The sequence below is a fragment of the Morchella sextelata genome (genome assembly GCF_020137385.1).
Source record: "Morchella sextelata strain SCLS chromosome Unknown scls_19, whole genome shotgun sequence".
Taxonomy (NCBI): domain Eukaryota; kingdom Fungi; phylum Ascomycota; class Pezizomycetes; order Pezizales; family Morchellaceae; genus Morchella; species Morchella sextelata.
Genome location: NW_025408634.1, coordinates 1,504,111 through 1,522,534, shown reverse-complemented (window position 1 = coordinate 1,522,534; position 18,424 = coordinate 1,504,111). Strand labels below are relative to the sequence as shown.

Here is an 18,424-nt window from a genome sequence, read left to right as displayed (position 1 = left end):
CTCGAAAACTATTTTTTATATACTGTCTCGAACTGCTCCAATCATGACCCCGGTACGAACCCATGTCCAAGACATGCATAAAACTTGCATTTTCGGGTTCTTCTTGCTGGTCGCGAGTATATATACGCGACATCAAGCTACATGCACGTAGCCATGCCACCATGTTCCGCCGACGTTCGGGCACCTTCCCCCATTCCTACCCCGTCGAGATTATACTGGCCATTGTCAGATATCTTCCCTCCCGAGATGATATTGCCAGCCTCTCCTCCGTCTCACACTACCTCCGCGCCGTTCTCAGCCCTCTAGCATTCCGTTGCAAGCTCACGTACCAGCTCTGCAGTCTCCAGCTCGGACCGATTATACACGGGACGCAGGACAGCCTGCACGAATGGTGTATCTGCATGTGTCCTCCAGCCATCAGGCCCCATGTGACCGACATAGTCCTAAGCCTTAACCACCCTTATCGCACACGTTTCCCCTACGTCCGCTACCATAACGGCATGCGGGTTGTGCACACCTCCCCCCCCCCCCCCCCTCGGGCTACAGGACTCCTCCATACATGCGAACAGCTTTGAGGGGATACGCTCACTGAGCCTCCTCTTCATCCGCGAGCACGGCGATTTCAGAGGCACCGACCGCAACCTGGCCCGTCGGGAGCTCTTCGACCGGGCCATGTCCTGGGTGGGCAAGAGCTGCAGGGAGTCCCTCTCACCCGACTCCCTGACCATTGACGGGATCGACCTCGTGCACGCGTGGGAATTCCCGAACGGGAGCCAGACTTCAGGGAGCTCTTTGGGCGCGTCAGGTCCTTGAAGCTCGTTGCCATCGAGGCGTCCCAGCGACAATCATGCGACGATGCCACCGCCCGCCTCCGCCAGTTCTTGGAGACCTGGGTGCTCCCTGCCACGTCCGTGGAGAAGCTGCAGATCTTGTCAGAGTTCTACATGCGGCCCAATCTCCGCTACACCCCCCGGGGAGGTGTGCACTTCAAGCACCTCCGCGAGCTCTCTTTGTCGAAAATCATGTTCTCGCCAACCATTGGCCCGGACTTTATCGAGGAGCTGATACTATCCGATGACGTTTCGGCCACGCTCGAGAAGCTGACACTGACACGGTGCCCCATCTGCCATTCCATCTTCTCGGGCGGGGAAAGAACGTGGGCCTTTATCCTCACGCGTTTCGCAACAAGATTGAAGCGGTTGAAGATGTTCCGGGTGGAGAAGAAGCTTGGGTATAAGATGTTGTTTGGTGGGCATAGGTTCGGCTTTCTCCATAAGCACGCCGAGCGGTGGATTATGAGTACTAATGAGGTGTATCTGGCGGATGCGGAGGCGCTTCTGCAGTTGTGGAAGAAGATTGGACAAACCCCGAGGTTTACCGATCAAAGGAGATTGATGCATTTCTTTGACTAATTCTCGCCGGGCTCGAGTACATGTATTGTTGCAGGATAGATGAGTTGAAATATGGATATGTAATTGAAGTGTAGGATATCTCCCTGCATCATGTATGTACCGAAGAACCCCACTTCAGCTATTGATGCCACCGTATATATATATATATAACCCTGGCATTATCCATCACCCGCCACACTCACACGGACTATATGTAGGTACATGTAGATTGTATATACGTAGCCTCAATATATGGACTCTGATGGCGCGTCAGTTCCCCACAATGGTGCACATGCTGAGAAGCCACCTACCGACGCAGCCCAATCCCGCCAACTTCTGGTTGACTCGATCTTCAGACGGAGGAGGGTTTTGTGGGCAGCGTATGAGGCCTTGTGGAGTGCGTATGTACACAGGCACTTTAATCAGTCACATCCCTAAACATCGGTCCACTTGAGCGCTTGGCTTTACCTCTCTGCGGAGACAGTATCTCGCAATATCCGTCTACAAAAAACTAACTGTATAGTAAGCAGACCCCCCGCACTCCCAAGGATATATAGCCCTGGTCGTATCTGACCTCGAGTGATAGTTGGTGATTATTGTAACCTGTGCTTTAAGGCTACTCTAGGGTGAAATCAAAGTCGTGACAACCCTCGGTCTGACAGTACTGACTGAAGCTTAGAACTGGTCTCCCTTGGCCTCTGCAGATCTGATGCATGTGCATATATGTAAAGGCTTGTATTGTCTTGGCACGGCAGCAGCTTGACTGAACCCTAACCCACACAACGGAGAGCTGTCTCTGCCATGCACAAAGTGTGAACGCGGCTCGGTTGGGTAAAGGCACCAGGCACCAGGCACCAGGCACCAGGCAACGATTGGAGCTGAACTAAGCTTGAACCCGAGACTCTCGTCCCCGAGCTTGACTTGCTCCATGGCGATTGAGTATTTATTTGACTGTTGCCTGATCGGGGTGTGCTACGATCTATATATATATATATATATAGTCACTATTTGTGATTATAATGTCCAAATCGAGAGCTTGGCAGCAACGCCCTGCTATCGACAATCGATTAAGGCATCCCACTCGTCATGTGTCTGAACCCTCTCACACTGATTCGGCCACTGAGCTTGTTCTTTTTTGATCCTCCCCCTCGCACATGCTGAGGTTGGAGGCCTTATCGTCAATATTGTTTATGTAGACCCCGCGTGTTCTGCTGCTTCCCGCAATCAATTCTTCTTTGAACTTCCCAGCCTTTGCAATTGCTCTCGATCTCACCGTGAGTGCTTGCATACATAGCTACGTCTTTAGTTTTCTAGTTTTTTTTTTTTTCTTTCACAAGAAACGCACGTACACACACCAGCAAAGGAGCCTAGCTCTGGCTGCTCACTCACTTGGCCAGCACCCGCACCCGCACCCGCACCCGCAGATCACCCCGCTAGCCTTCCGCCATGTCCTCCGACTCGACCGCAACCACCGCATCCGGTTCCTACGCCGACCACACCGCCGACCTCTACGCAACAATCTACGGCAACGAGCCCGAGCGCCAGAGCGACGTCTACACGCAAAACAACATGGAGCTCTTCGAGAAGGTCTGGTTCGCCGGCGGGGGCACCACCGAGACAGACAAGGGAAACGACGGAACGAACAACAACAGCAAGACCGCAGCCGAGGGGAAGCAGGACGGCCACACGCAGGGGGAGGAGGGCGAGGAGGGCGAGGAGGGCGAGGAGGACACGGAGGAGCAGCAGCCAGCCAAGGACGACTCGACGGCCAGCATCCCCGCCGACTGGCCAGAGATCCCGGACCAGGGCCCGGCGTCGATGCTGTGGACCTGCAGCATCTGTGACACGCAGATCAACATCTTCTTCCGCGCCGAGCACCTCGCGAGCGAGCATCCGCCCAAGGAGAAACGGACCAGGGGCAAATGCAAGTCGAAGAAGAAGGCCGAGTCCGATGCGAACACGCCGACGTGGCATTGCGAGCTGTGCGATGAGCAGGTCAACATCTTCTACACCGCGGAGCACACCACGGGGAAGAAGCACGTCTTGAAGCTCAAGCAGTGTGGGGACTACCAGTACACCCCGGCCTCCGAGGAGTTCATCGAGCACAGAGCGGTGTACAAGCCGCAGGAAGGGGAGGAGGTTCTGGCCGGAGATGACTTGGAGCCAGAGGAGTACTATACGGCGGGCGAAGCATACGAGGAGGAGAGTGCTGTGTACAGGCCGGAAAAGGGAGAGGAAGGTCACGATGATTGGGAGCCGGATGGAAACGCTGGCGGGGGAGAGAAGCTGGAAGAGAGCGCAGCCCAGGAGCCGGAAGAAGAGGAAGAGGAGGAGGACTGGGAACTGGAGGACAGGACAATCTACCGCCCGCTCGCTGACGAACCTCAACATCCGGGGTTAAATGGGCCAGAGAAACTCAAGGCTCCACCTCCCCCAGCCATGCCGTACCCAGCGCAGACACCAGCGGGCATGCAGTACCCAATGCAGCCACCGGCGGGCACACAGTATCCAGGGCAGCCACTAGCGGGCATGCAGTACCCAATGCAACCACCAGCGGGCATGCAGTATCCAGGGCAGCCACCAGCGGGCATGCAGTATCCATGGCAGCCACTATCGGGCATGCAGTATCCATGGCAGCCACCGCCACCAGCGGGCATGCAGTATCCATGGCAGCCACCGCCACCACCAGCGGGCATGCAGTATCCAGGGCAGCCACCAGCGGGCATGCAGTACCCAATGCAACCACCGGCGGGCACACAGTATCCAGGGCAGCCACCGGCGGACAAGCAGCACAAAGGGCAACCACCACCGTCTCAGCCACGCTACCAGACGTCCCCCTCGAGCACGGCCGGCAAGCAAGCGCAAGAACCGTCCAGCTCCCGCGCCGCCATTCACATTCAGGTGCCGACATTCTACTGTGACCTATGCGACACCGAGTACCCCATCAGCGAGCAGGGCCAGCACTCAGAGGCCACCCTGGAGTGCATAATCTGTGACGAGGAATACCATGCCAATGAACATGCCGCCCACCTGGCTAGCAAGGCCCACATGGAAAATGCGAGAGAGAAGGGCCATGCGCCTATACCTGCAATGCCCAAAGTGGAGTCTCTTCCTCCTCCTCCTCCCCCTCCTCCTCGCTTCCATTGCGAGCTTTGCGGCAAGACGATGGGCGCGGATTCTCGGGCAAGCCATCTCGCCGGTAGCAAACACAAGGCCAAACAGCAAGAATTCGCAGCCGCCCACGCAGCAAGGAAGGCCAACGCTCAACGGAGCTCCACCAACCCCCCGATCGCGCCCCAGGCAAAGAGGGAGCCCCCAGTTAGTTCCCTGGGTTCTTTTGGCCCCGCGAAGATGTTCTACTGTGACCTGTGCCAGACGATGGTGACTTTGAGCACTCAAGACGCCCATCTTGCGACCGCCAAGCATCAAGAGCGCGAGGCCGCCAAAGCAAGAGAACAGTTCGCTCCGCCGCAGTCTGCCCAAGCGCCGGCCGCTCAGGGGGGATTGGCCTCGGGGCTTGATGCCGATAGAATACACTGTGAGACGTGCCAGAGAACGATCAGCGCGAAAGCTTGGCAGTACCACACGGCTGGTCGTACGCATAAAGAGAAAGAGGCAAAGGCAGCGGGGGAAACTCGCCGGAAGGCTTCTAGCACCTCGGGCGTAGCCAGGTCGACAAGCAGCCAGGACTCGAGCCCCGCCCCACGGCGCTGGGACCCGACTCCAGGAGCTGGACGCCCGGGTGGAGCTGCGGGTTCTCCCCAAACCATGCAGTACAGGGTAGAGAAGTGGCATTGCAAGCCATGCGGGACCAGCATGCATATCAATGATAAGGAGACCCATCTCGGTGGAAACAGGCACAGCGAAGCCGTCGCCATGTCCCGAGGAGCACCTGTCTCCCAGAACTCCAGTGCGAGTAGCAGCGGTCCCAGGGCTCCTCTGGTCGTATCTTCCCCACCACCGCCGCCAAAGTCTGATTATCGCTGCACGCTCTGCAACATGACTATGCCCCTGCTTGATTATCAGAACCATAAATACGGCAAGAGACACAAGAATAACGAGCTTGCCCATGCGTCAAAGCAGAATGCCAACGCCGCTCCTGTTGTGCCGGCACCTCCCTCATCTCGACCGTCAATCCCCAAGTCAGGAGAGGCCGGTCAGCCTTCCGCAAAAAACATAGCCACCGAAATGGTAGTGACGAAGGTCGATGGCGATTTGGTTGTGGAGGTGCTGAAGATGGAGCCGCCTAGGACGGGGTGGTGCGGGATCTGTCAGGAGGAGGTTTTGCGAACTACGGAGTCCCATAAGAGTGAGGCGTGGAAATGCCACCTGTGTGGTATCACAACCCACGCAGCGTGGAAAGATTTGCACATGAACACCCACGAACAGCGGAGAACGGTGATCAACAGGAATGGAACTGCCTACAGGTTGCTTTAGAGATATGGAAGGGGTATAAAGGCAAGAAGGGGAAAAAGGAAAAAAAAGGAAGAGAAGGGGGGGGGGGGGGGTTTATCTGGGTTTCATACCTGTCTTGGTTTCATACCTGTCTTTTTCTTTTTCTGTTCTTATGGCTGGAAGTTTTTTCGAGATGGGATACGGGAGGTAACGATTCAAAATTCAACAATAATAGTTGCATGCACGTGTGTTGGTTGGATAGCGCAATTTCCACGAAGACCGCTTTCTCCCAAAATAATCCTAGTGCTAGTGAATTAGTTGTCAATTCCCCACCCTTGAATATCCTTAAATTTCAAACTTACCCAGAGTTGATAGCCAGAATCCCGGGCGAACGGCATTACAGCTGTCTAAATATGTGCATATTCGAATCCAGTGCCAAGTCCAGGACCGAGAGCTCGATATGGGTTAGGGTTAATGGCCGAGTGATACCCTATGCATAAGAAGTAAATTTCACTTACTTCTGTATTCCGCCCTATGCACGTAATACGGCTCGAAGTACGAAAGATGGAAGTAAACACTCGACATCTTACATGGTTGCACAAGGTTATAAGGGAAGTAGATGATACCAAAACACGCATCACATCCCTTCTAACGCTCTTCCACCAACGGAATGCAGATGACCGTTGAAACGTCACACTCGACTTCCAGAAACATATTCGATCACATGATCATGATGTTGAAATAAGGTTGACACTAAATCACTAGGGCGGTGATCTTATTGCATTAATAGACCTTGTTGTTTCCTGCCGAGTATCCGAGACATTCGGGTTATCTGTCACGTCAGTATGTTACACATATATGTACGGTCGATCACGCATCTTCTTTTTTTGCTTTCCGTTCAGGGGGCTCGGGTAACATATCGAGTATGCAGATAAGAGAGGGGAGGAGGGCAACCTATCTGCCTGGTCATTGAGCCAGATGTTCCCGTGAGAGCACTGCTGGGATCTGGCCGGTCTTATACTTATCAGATGAACTGTTAATCAAATCTGTGAAGTCCCACCGGAATCGACACCTATGTACGTATCTGACCATGGAGATCTGCAGTCTAGCTCGGTCAAGACTAATAAAAGTCTTAATAGCCGTGCTCGTGTACCCGCTACTATCCCATGGTCCGGTAAAGCTGACCCCTATAATAGAGGAATGAAATTTGTATGGGAGATCGATTATTTGATAAGAGAGATAACAAGATCTGTTAGTAAAGCCACACAAAATCTGCTGTGGGGGGTCAGCATCCCACTGACGGACAATGGGATAAGTCGATACCCAGATTGATTCCCCAGGCCACATTATCTTATGCAGTGTCTCAGGCAACGTCATATCTAGTCTGCCCTCTATATACGCTTTTAGCGTTGCACGAGTTTTCCTTGAAATATGCCGTTTCCTAGAACTTCAACTTATATGTAGTCTCGACAAGGTGATTTTTGAGTTCTGGGGTGGTCGGGTCCCTCCTCACCACCCCACTCTTAACTACCGATTGATTCTAAAACTCAAGCGAGGCCGAAATAAAACTTGGCAGACGCAGCAGATAATACTTATTTATTGGTCCAATATGAATTATGGTTAGTTTATCGCGAACAAAGAAAGACAAGAATGCTAATATAAGAAGCCTTGTATATACAGGTGCATTATGTGTTCGTAGAAGGAAACACGAGAGAGAGAGAAAGGCATTTATATGGATATCAAATAAGCGGTAGAAATGCAACCAGGGAAAGGAGCCCAAGATAGATCAACGAATCTTTTGGACTGGTCATGCTGCTTGAGCCCTCCTGTGTACTGCTAGCTGATGCCCCGCTGCCGGTGGCAGTCCTTGTACTACTTGGCGAGGATGTAGGACAATCAGACGCGGCTGTGTAATTACTGAATAATGACCGAATACGCGCATTTGTCCAGCCAGCCTCTGGCTCTTGTACAGTAGCACATCCATTTTCGCTATAGAAGCCAAATATCTTAGCAGCAATTCGCCCTACCCGGAATGCATGAATGTAACTTACTCTCCGCCAATTATCTCGACGACAGGAGCTGGAACCTTGAAGTCGTCTCTTGCGTCCAGATCCCAATCCGTCTCCCACTTTAAAGTATTTACGTCAAAAATGTTGATAAAGCTAGTGGGTTCGCAGTCTCCGTTCTTCGCGGGGGGGTTGACCGATGGGTTACTTTGATCTGCATTCCTCCCTCCTATTACTATCATTTTGTTTTTCGACAAATGGCAGGTATGGTCTGCGCGTTCCATATTCGTTTCGCCGTCATCTATTTTGACCCATTGGAAAGATGGCAAAGAGAGGATATATGTGTCTGAGAAGTTAAGGTAATCATCATTGGAAGATCCACCATGAACGATGACGTTGTAGGACGATTTGTCTGCAGCAACTGCCACCACGGCACAAAACGAAAGTCTGTTTCGTGGTGTATCTCCAGTTGTTCTTTGCGTTGACCAATCCCCTCTTTCGACATCGTAAAGGCTGACGCTGTCAAAATCTCTCTATACGGAAAAAAGAAAATCAGTCAATGTCCCTTATTCTGGCAAAGAAAACTACTCAGCTTACCGCCTGTATTTCAGTGGTAGCCGGATTGTAATATCCACCGGGGTTATCAATACCACCCATAGAAATTAATATTCCCTTTTCACCAATGGGCACATGTACAAGAGAGCTCAAAGTAAAGGGAGTCATCCCCGTAGTCTGATTTGTCCAAGAGTTGTTTGCCATGTTGTATGTCACCATTGAGTCCAACATCAACGAATGCCCGTCACTCCAGGAGGCAAACTTTTTATCTGTCCCATTGCTTATATGTCCGCCGGCGGCAAATCCTAGGCCCAATTCAGGGAGGTAGGCGGCGGCCGCATTCCTGGTCCCAGAAACTTCAGCACCCCCCGGTGTGGGTTGCTGAGTCCAGTTCGCAATTTTCTTATCAAGCTTCCAGACCTCCGAGCCGCGCGGATCATATAGCGAAGAATTGCCCCAGAACGCCTTCAATGGATAGAAGCCTCCATACCTGTATTTTTGTGTCAGTAGGGGAAGTGGAATACCTTGTGGCGCGTACCATTACTTACTTGTAGATGTTCTGATCCTTATCCACCCAGATCACGCTTTTAGTTGTGAGGGGTAAGTCTAGGTTTGTCGCGATCTCGGTATATGCGTCGTGTTCCCCGCCAAGGTCCTTGGTATTGAATTTTTCCTTGAGATTGATACCAAAGGGACTTACTGCGCATGATTAGCAATGGCTTCAGAATGACCCCAAACTCTTAGTCCAAACCCGATCCCATATTCCGCTAAACAATAACAGGTTTTTCACCCGAAAGTTGGTCTGCGGGCTCGACCAAAGACATCCAGAAGTGTTTCTAGAGGAGATACACTTACTCAAATGCATATAACCATTCTGTCTATCGCCGGTCCACGTTGTGACACTAATATCAACATAAATCCAATCATCAATCATCGCAGCTGACGACCGTTAGCAGGAAATATGGGGATTTAATTGAGCCAGTGTGTACTTACTTCGATGATCCCACATGCGACAGATATCTCCCGTCGGCTCCTGACGTCTGCTAATCAGGCCATGGGCCAAGGAAGTGGATGAGAGCGTCGAAAGTATCAAGCTCCCAAGCAGCGGGGCAGTCTTCATCATTGTCGTCAACATTGTAAGATCAGTGCCAGTCAACAATTACGCCGTTGGCTCTGGAGAAGATCGATCCTCTCTGTGATAGGGGATGCGTTAATGGTGAGAGAATGCAGCAGCAAAGAATGCGGAAGAGAAAGAATATAAGGATAATGCGACTATGGGAAAGAGCCTAGCGGCCTCCTTGGCAGTGACAATCCAGGAAAACGGTTTTTGCTGAACAGTTCATTAACTGTGTAAGCTTTCGGTTATTCAATTAAAGTAGGTTTTGAGGGTAAAAGGACTCACCAAAGACCCGATGCGTGGAGGATGCAAGTACGCTAACACCCATGCAAGACATGCAACCAATCCCACAAGCCCTTGTGTAACACCACATTTGAAACCGGACGGGAGTTGATTAATAGAATAGAGTTACACATGCACATGAACCCTGTCGCAGACAGTCCCTAATAGTAGTAGCACCTAGTATTTCTTTAGGTGTCAATTGGAGCCTATCAGCAGTTTATTCACATACCTACTGTACTTACGTGCGGCTAGTTTTCATTCATACAAAGGTATATAGGGAGGTCTGGGCAGAATCTTGGGCTGTAGAAGTCCGAGTCTTCTGGAATATGTATTTGATAGTGTTTGAGAGTCCAATATGACGAGCATGAACTCGAGAAGAGATCATGTACGGGTGAAACTAAATAGCGTGTATGCAATCACTTTCCCCACATCCCCCCAAGACTCCCAAGACTCATTATTTAAAAGGGTGACCAGCCCCCTTGATTACATGTGCCTGCTCGAGATCTTAAACTTTGGGCATTGGCGCACTGCTTCAAACCCACCAAAGTTAGGCCAGTATTCAAAAGAATCACGTTGGCAATCAAGTAGAGTTGCATACATAATCTCACTGCCGCCATACGGATAGAATGTCCCCGTACAGGTGAAAAAGAAAAGAAAAACAGGTTTAACGGTTACCAGCTCATTAACATAAATGCATCGTACTCTACGGGACAAAGGCTGTTAGTAATTTTTTAAACTGTCAGCCGCACCTTTGTAGGCAGGCATAACACTGCCCCCTCAACTGCACGCTACGAGCCGTGCTGGTCCTCTAAGGTTGTCTGCCACTCACCGCCTTTATCTTCACCTGGTCTGTAAAAACTCCTTCAGCATCATCACACACTCCGGACCTGAGTGAGGGATTGTCCATCCAAATTCCAACACCATGATGGCTTCATCATTCACGACGGCCTTGGCCCTCTTTGCACTTGTTCGGACCGCCGTCAGTCAATCTGCTATCGCCGAAAGCTACCTCAAAGGCCAGTGGAGGGACGAGCGTGGCTGTTTGGATCTACAGTTGAATATCTCTGCATCAAGTAAGTCTCTTGACACCAAGAAAGAAAGTGAAAAAAAAAGAGAAGAAAGAAAAGAAGGGAGGAACGAGGGAAAGAAATATCCCGAGGACGCATACTAACGAGAAGTGTATGTAGCTATCATCACCGACACAAATATCCACCTCTTCACCAACATCAATGATCTCTCGAATAACACCAATCTCATGTTCGATATCGAGATTCTCATCGGTACGGTACCTCTGAAGACTGCGTTCAAGACCGATCAGTATGAGATTGAGTGGAAAGTATCTCCAAATTTCTCCTTTGAGGATTATTTCTTGGGCGGGGATGGCTCAAAAATGTAAGTTCAAGTTCCAGGGCACAAGAACAAATCCTCCAGACCCATGGTATACTGATACCGCTCCGGGAGTACAGCGTCTTCCAAGGTCAATACCGTGAGAAATTCAATGTCCCCGGCATTGGCTCTAACCTGGTGACCTTTGATCCCGATACATGGGAAATGAGCGTCATCGATTGGCCGTCTACGCTCCCCGAACAGGCAATTCCCGGCGGTGCGCCAGCAGTTGTAAATGTCCCTCAGTTGGGGATGACATATATTTCTGGTCCAATGCCCACAACAGATATAGATCATCCTAATGAACTCTTTGCGTATAACTTTACCAGCGGAGATGTCACGAGGCATGAGGCGCCGGCCAAAATTTGGTCGTCTGCAAACTTCGTTCCAGCAGGGAAAAAGGGAATGGTGGTCATGATTGCAGGAGTGGAGCGATCTGACCTGTCCACACCCGTAAGTTACATACAGCCAAGTGCCTGATAACGCAAATCACTTATTAATCTCAACAGATTCCGCTGGACGAGATCCATGTGTACGACATTGCAGAAGATAAATGGTATCTCCAGCCCACCACAGGAAGAACCCCTCCAGACCGAAGGGGGAGCTGCGCAGTAGTCACGTCCGCAAGTGATGGCTCCAGTCACCAGGTATGTCCCCCCCAGAGCCGCCCTCTTAAGTAGTAATACTTATCGTGACGAAACCATCAGATCCATGTATACGGCGGTTCACGACCACTGGACAAGGATTTCGACCCTCTCATCGACAACTACTGGGTCCTGAGCGTCCCGCAATTCGTGTGGACTAAAGGCCCACTCATCCCAGACCCGCGCAGCAGTGCAAGCTGCGATCTGCTCGGGAACCATCGGATGCTGATCAGCGCAGGATACGCCACCACTACCTGTGTGCAGCTGCTTCAAGTTGTCGATCTGAATACTGGAAATGTCACGGAAGAGTTTGGTGTGGATGATACTTCTCCGTACCAGGTTCCAGAGTTTGTCCTGAAGGATATTGGCGGAGAGTAATTGCCCCCGATATTTCGTTTCTCGAGCTGCGCTCTTGCTAACCTCTGAATTCTTTATAGCCCTACTGGAGGATCAACAGTTAAACCTACCTTTGTGAACGGGCTCGAGGCCGCATGGAACCAGATCTATGTTTATGACACGAACAATACCACCCCCGCCGCAGATGATAATGCTCCCCCTGCAGATGACAAGAAAACCCCCATCGCCGCCATTGTCGGCGGAACAGTAGGAGGCGTTGCAGCAGGTGTTCTTCTCCTCGGCGGCTTCCTATTCATGAGAAGGCGCAACAAGCAGAAGGCCGCCGCGGCCGCGGCGGCGGCATCACCCCCACAGCCACCCATGGACAACGTAGTTCGTGATGCGGGGCCATACGATCCTGGCTATGCCGGAGTATACAACCACAGGGACTCTGTCTACTCGACAGCTCCCCCGAATTATGGATCAAAGTCGCCAGATCCCACTTACACAACACCCGGATTCCCTGACCTACAGGAAGCGCAGGAAGTGCACGGGGATAGCACGTCACCGACAAGCATTGCCCATGAGCTGCCGGGCAATGATGCGCCAACTCGATAGTCTTGGCAACACCTGATTTGGGGCGTATATATATTTATTAGTGCACTTTTCTTTTCTGACATACTTATTTTGTTTTTTCTTTCATGTTTTACGCTATTTCATTTAGTTGGGGGGGGGGGGCATGCCCCATGGAAATGGAATCTAGTATTTTCTGGGGGAAAAGAGAGAGCGGTGGGCGCCATTTCAGTGTCTAAGTGACATGGAGTGAATTTAAGCTTGGCAAGGGCTGAAGTCAAGATAAGACGCGACAGGGATCCACTCCGGGATGGGATCTCACAAACTTGCAGGGTTTCTCTCGTTGGCTATATTCCCCCATGTTATACATACCCACCTCGCTGTGTAACGAACTCGGATCTGGGCTTTGTGGTGGGCATAGAGCAGTTAATAATGCATGTTCATGGTAATGGTAATTTGTAGACAGCTGGATGGAGCTATTTAGAGCAGCCACAAACCTCATCTCGCGATGCGTGTGTGTTTCTCAGTATGTAATACACTGGCCTATTCCGTCTGCTGTGTGCTCACTGTGCTGTATGTAATGCAACCTTTCGATTTTACATGACCACGTTTTGTCGACGCCAAGATGCAGGCGCTCTCCCGTCACCTATCCTCGGACACGTTGGTGAAAGAAAGAACAAAAAAAAGAAAGAGAGGCAGTGGGATCCCGCGAGTGTTAATTCTGTTACTTCATCCATACCCCTGAATCCCAATCGAGGTTCTTGAATTCCACTGTGCCCTCTCTGTGCGTGTTAGACTCGAGGAGGAGGACCCATCATAATCAAGATTGTAAAGAACAACCACAGCGCATTAAAGATTACTATTCTCCCCACTCACTGGCAAAGTAGAGTACCTACTCTCTGCTCTTCGAGACAGCCTTGCTCCCCAGCAAGATTTCCCAGCTAGCCCATCTAGGTAAAACTATGCACCGATACAATCACTAGGCGGAATCACACACGACCCTCACCCGATTGGTGTTGCGAGCGTCACAAGTCATAAGTACATGTAGGGTAAAGCAGAGTATGGCCGCGGTAGTACAGACATTTTCTCGTACGACGGTGCGACAGGCGCACAGCAACGGTCGGATCGGGAATTGTTTGACGAGACAAGGCTGTCAGACGTCTTGGTCGGGTGCGGGCACATCCGAAGATCATGTTGAATGGGCAGGGTAGGAATTAGAGACGAAACACTTGGATGTTGTGGAAACCAGGTATTTATCATGGCAGTGTTCTTTGCACGTATGCAGGCCTGGTGACCAATTGAGGGGAGAGAGCGAGGGGGCCCTGTCCACGGAGTGGCCGAGAACGAGGATGGGCGATAGATTGAAGTTTGCATACATACCGTCGCCCGCTGTTGTAACGAACGTTCCCATACCGAATATTTGCTGTATCGAACCACTTGGGTTGGCTTTTTCCCCCACCCCAGCCAAGAGGTTTGGTGACTTTAGGCTGCTATACCGAACAATCTGCGAGCGGAAAGGCGCTCAATATGCACGTTGTTATAGCGGCGGGCAACTGCAGAGTAGAGTAGAGTACCCTCCCTACATGTTATACCCACAGTGATGTACCTGCTCTAATGGAGTAGACCATGTTGGACAAGCAAGTGCAACAACACTCGAAGTGCAAATCCAGTTATAACCGCCACCCCGGGACCTGCCTTAACAGGTCTTGGCAAGCTGTATTCTCGCTGTTACACCGACTAATATTCTGTCCGAGAAGGGACTAGCGCAGCCACTCACCCAGGCCGTCAAAAGTGTCAGCGGGAGGGAAGGCGAAGGAAGGAGGGAGGAAGAGGAATGTAGGGGCTCTAGAATCACCATCATCATCATCATCATCATCGTCTCCTTCTTCTTCCCTACTAAATTAACCACGTCCACATTAACCTTATCATCACCAACGCCACCACCGTTATCCCCCCCCCCAATCATCATCATCGTTATCAGCATTACCGGCATCATCAGCGTATAGGTATCAGCCATGAAGCCTAGTCTTGTGCTGCTACTCGCTCTGGTTTCCGGCCTAGCAGAAGCTGCGAACAGCGGTGATCACGGCCATGCCATTCTGCTCCCCAGGCAGAGCTCCACTGCAGCGACGACAGTGGACTTTACAAATTTCCCTATATGTGCAAACCATTGTCTAACGTATGTTGATATATCCGGTGCCGTTTTACATCAATCAATCAATACTTCCTAACCAACCCCCCCATCCAATCTCCCCCACACATCCTATATATCTATTCTCTACATACTTCCTATGCAATCCCTCAATACACCCTCTCCATCCACCATCCCCACAATGAACAACCCCACTAACACCCATCCCCAGCCGCTGGCGCGCCCTCGGCTGCTCCACCAACCCCCCCTCCACCGACTGCTTCTGCGGCAAGCCCAACCCCCTCTCCTGCGCCACAGACGCCGACACCGTCGTCCCCGCCGCCTGCTGGACTCTCGCCGAGACCTGGTACGCCTCTCAATGCCCGTCCGTCCCCGCCGTCAACACGGCCGCAATCCCCACCTGCGCGCAGACCTGCTTCGCCGACGCAAACACGCACTGCGTCAACGACCTCACAAAGAACTGTATCTGCTCGTACGGCCAGCCGTCATGCGGAGGAAACTGTACGACGACTGATTCGCAGGCCTATGACACTTGGTGGTCGGGAGAGTGTTTATATAACCTGACGAGCACGGCGACGACGAGCACGACGGCGCGGCCGACGAGTACGGGTTCGAGTGCGACAAGCGCAGATACGAGTACGACTACTTCGACAAGTACAACTGCGCCTACGACTTCCTCCGGCGGGGGTGTGAGCACGGGTGCTATTGTTGGTGCTGTGGTCGGTGGCCTTGCGGGGACGCTGGCGATCGGCGCGCTGCTGTTTTTCCTGTGTCGTGGGAAAAAGCCCGAGAAGGATAAGACAAGGGCGGCGCCGTCGAATTATGCAATGATGGGGCCCGATGGGAAGCCGATTGTGGAGATGGGGGTTGAGGGTGGGGTGGTGCGGGAGCCCGTGGCGGAGTTGATGGCGGATGTGCAGCGGCCGGTGGAGGTGCCGGGAGATATGGGGAAGATGGGGCATAAGAATTAGTGGGTTGGTTCTGTTGGGGGTCCCGGGGGGTCGTTTTTCTGTATATGTATTAATGGCTCATGTTGGTTGATTAATGAATTGAATAATAAAAAAAAAAAGCTCATGTTGGTTGGGATGGGATACCTATTGAGTTGTAGAAGCGGCAATGGTTTATTTACGTTGTACATTTCTTTTGTAATCTTTCTTAATTTCGATCATTCTTCGTTCTTGTGTTCTTTATGTCATCACTACATGTAGTTACGGTAGCCATACAGGTAGACTCAATATCAACCACGGCCTCAAAAGCACTTCGCATATCCATCACCCTCTAGTTAGTCCAAAAGTTTCTTCCTAGACCTCTAAAACCCCCCTCCCTAAGCAAATCAAAGCAACTCTCCTCTATATCTCTCATACCAGAGCCCTATTCCCACGCAAAAGATACCAAACAGCCCACTCCAGCCAGAACTCACAGCCGAGTGACACCCCATGACCCACGACTATACTTAACACCGTACGTCCAAGCGGTCATTTGATGTCGAGATTCACATCCCTGTGAGGATGTAGAGGGAGTGCTATAGATTCTAGGCGTCGAGCTTGGATTGGGACATCCGGTATCTACTACTCCTTATCCACTTGCCTTGCTTCTAGTACGGCAGATGTCTTTTCTACTGAAGATCTCAGTACCTATTTCGACCGTATACTAGGTAGAACTACCCATTTCGTGTATATGGGTGGCTATATTGGTGGCGGTCCAGCGGGGTCGTGGTGTTACACAGTGGGGCGAGGTAATGATGGTCATGGGCGGTCACTCGGCGAGGTTATAGTATGTCGGGATTATGACTTCGGGGTCTGGAGTGGTGAAGGGGTATGTACTGAATGACAGAGTGACTGGGTATGGCGCCTAAGAGCCCTGGGCGCAGATTTGGTACGTAGTTAGAGATTGACCGAAGAATCAGACAGCGGTGATCTTTGTCGTTTATGATTGATTTTTCTGGCGGTATTTATTGAATTGTGGCTTCTAAGTCCAGGAAATTCCTCTTGGAATATTACATATGCTTTTGGTAAGAACCTAAGGTTTGGTTTGTCAAGTAGGACACAAGAGTTGGATGTGTGCTGGAAATCTGCTTGGATCGAGTGATATACCGTGATTGGCGCCAAGACAGGAGAGTGTCCGAAATGAACAAAAGAGATTGAATACATGAGATAGTTTAACATACGGGTTAGAATCTTATGTTTAAGTCGGTTGCTTCACCATCACCCGGAGAGCTGTCATCTCTAACAGGGCTGGCATTAATGTCTGTAATTTGTGGGGATGAGCCATATACTGTCATAAATCTTCTAGCGGCCGTTACTTTTTGGCTCAAGTTTTAGAGCAAGTAGCAGAAATTCAATTCCTGCAGTCAATTTGGTATGCGATTCCATACATGTATGGTTGTGCGTCTGGTCGGCGTTTATCACTCGGTGTACTATGGGGGTTTTGCCGTTGGATTGTGAAACAAAAACTAACCATTCCAGTATCCATCTCTCTGGTCTAAGATAAAAGACACGTAAACTCGCAGCATAAGAAAAGTGCATACGTAGTCCGCGAGGATATTCCCTCCTCAACGACTCAGAGTCACAGCCGGCCGGGGTAAATCCTTTCTAAGTCTAAAGTACCAGTAAGGGCTACCAGCGATAAAACTGGACTGTATTTGTGTTAACTAGGTCGGTTACGCAGTGCTTAGATCAAGCTTCTCGTGTAGCCATGGAGGTGTTGTGGGATTCTGGGGTCGATTATCGGGATACATAAGCTCGAGAAAATACTGCACACTAGCGCGCGTTCCCTGCTGGCATTAAAACCAAGAGACAATTGTAACGAGACACATATGTGACAGAGAAGTGTATTATAGCACACATGTATATATATCTGAGACTCTGGCCGGAATATCCCTTTCGAGCCAGGCGTGCACACATACCTAACTGAAAGCTTTTCAATACGTCATGTATACCCAGTGGTGCATGCATGCAGTTCTCTGGTACACCATGTCTGTTGTGGGTTTTGCCTACAGAAGCTGCAACAGAAAATCCAGGGAAGGACTGATACTCAGCTCTACGTGTAGTCTACGTACATGTACTTTTACGCTGTATTGCGGAAGAGTTCGATTTTGTATGGCATGCAATAAAGAACCTTACTCCTGGGCCCGCTTAGATACATGTAGGGCCGCTGTACACAGATCCGCAAAGCCGAGCCGCATGTTACCTGATCTCTTGTTGCTGATCGGAGTATGGTACGTATAAGTAGACACACTACTTGTCCAGTTACTCACATGCAAATCTAAACACCCAGCGTACCCATGCCGGCCCCATGAACATCCTCTCTTCACATCTTACCAACATCCCAATAGATAATTATCATACACCCATATACCCTCGATTCGAGTACGGAGAAGTAAAGAATGATACCTTACTTACCAGTAGAGATAATTGCTAGATGCATTGAACACGCAATCGTATGCACATCCCCCCCCCCTTCCCCTTTTTCTTCTCCCCCGCCTCACCGGCATGTGGAACACACTTTTAGAGCCGTCTAACTCTCTCCTCTATATAATCCAGGAGCCCACGGCTCTAACAAACAGAAATATAAGCGTTGGACCTTCA

At 50.8% G+C, this 18,424-nt stretch overlaps 5 protein-coding genes across 5 annotated transcripts; 4 read left to right on the top strand and 1 right to left on the bottom strand.

The window, feature by feature from the left end:
- Window positions 1-161: 161 nt before the first annotated feature.
- H6S33_005269 (uncharacterized protein) lies at window positions 162-1,412 on the top strand (the record flags this gene model as incomplete). The annotated part of the gene is made up of 3 exons (XM_044836637.1): window positions 162-482; window positions 547-752; window positions 806-1,412. 3 exons carry the CDS (start codon window positions 162-164, stop codon window positions 1,410-1,412), a joined length of 1,134 nt encoding a protein of 377 aa, XP_044690482.1.
- Window positions 1,413-2,837: 1,425 nt separating this feature from the next.
- H6S33_005268 (uncharacterized protein) lies at window positions 2,838-5,828 on the top strand (the record flags this gene model as incomplete). Its single annotated transcript, XM_044836636.1, has 1 exon — window positions 2,838-5,828. One exon carries the CDS (start codon window positions 2,838-2,840, stop codon window positions 5,826-5,828), a length of 2,991 nt encoding a protein of 996 aa, XP_044690481.1.
- Window positions 5,829-7,833: 2,005 nt separating this feature from the next.
- On the bottom strand, window positions 7,834-9,482 carry H6S33_005267 (uncharacterized protein; the record flags this gene model as incomplete). Its single annotated transcript, XM_044836635.1, has 5 exons — window positions 7,834-8,325; window positions 8,390-8,837; window positions 8,896-9,046; window positions 9,203-9,286; window positions 9,341-9,482. 5 exons carry the CDS (start codon window positions 9,480-9,482, stop codon window positions 7,834-7,836), a joined length of 1,317 nt encoding a protein of 438 aa, XP_044690480.1.
- A 1,186-nt stretch (window positions 9,483-10,668) lies between these two features.
- Window positions 10,669-12,730, top strand: H6S33_005266 (uncharacterized protein; the record flags this gene model as incomplete). The annotated part of the gene is made up of 6 exons (XM_044836634.1): window positions 10,669-10,819; window positions 10,934-11,138; window positions 11,213-11,585; window positions 11,642-11,779; window positions 11,840-12,150; window positions 12,214-12,730. The coding sequence occupies 6 exons, from the start codon at window positions 10,669-10,671 to the stop codon at window positions 12,728-12,730; spliced, it is 1,695 nt and encodes a 564-aa protein (XP_044690479.1).
- Window positions 12,731-14,700: 1,970 nt separating this feature from the next.
- On the top strand, window positions 14,701-15,808 carry H6S33_005265 (uncharacterized protein; the record flags this gene model as incomplete). The annotated part of the gene is made up of 2 exons (XM_044836633.1): window positions 14,701-14,864; window positions 15,049-15,808. The coding sequence occupies 2 exons, from the start codon at window positions 14,701-14,703 to the stop codon at window positions 15,806-15,808; spliced, it is 924 nt and encodes a 307-aa protein (XP_044690478.1).
- Between the last annotated feature and the right edge of the window lie 2,616 nt (window positions 15,809-18,424).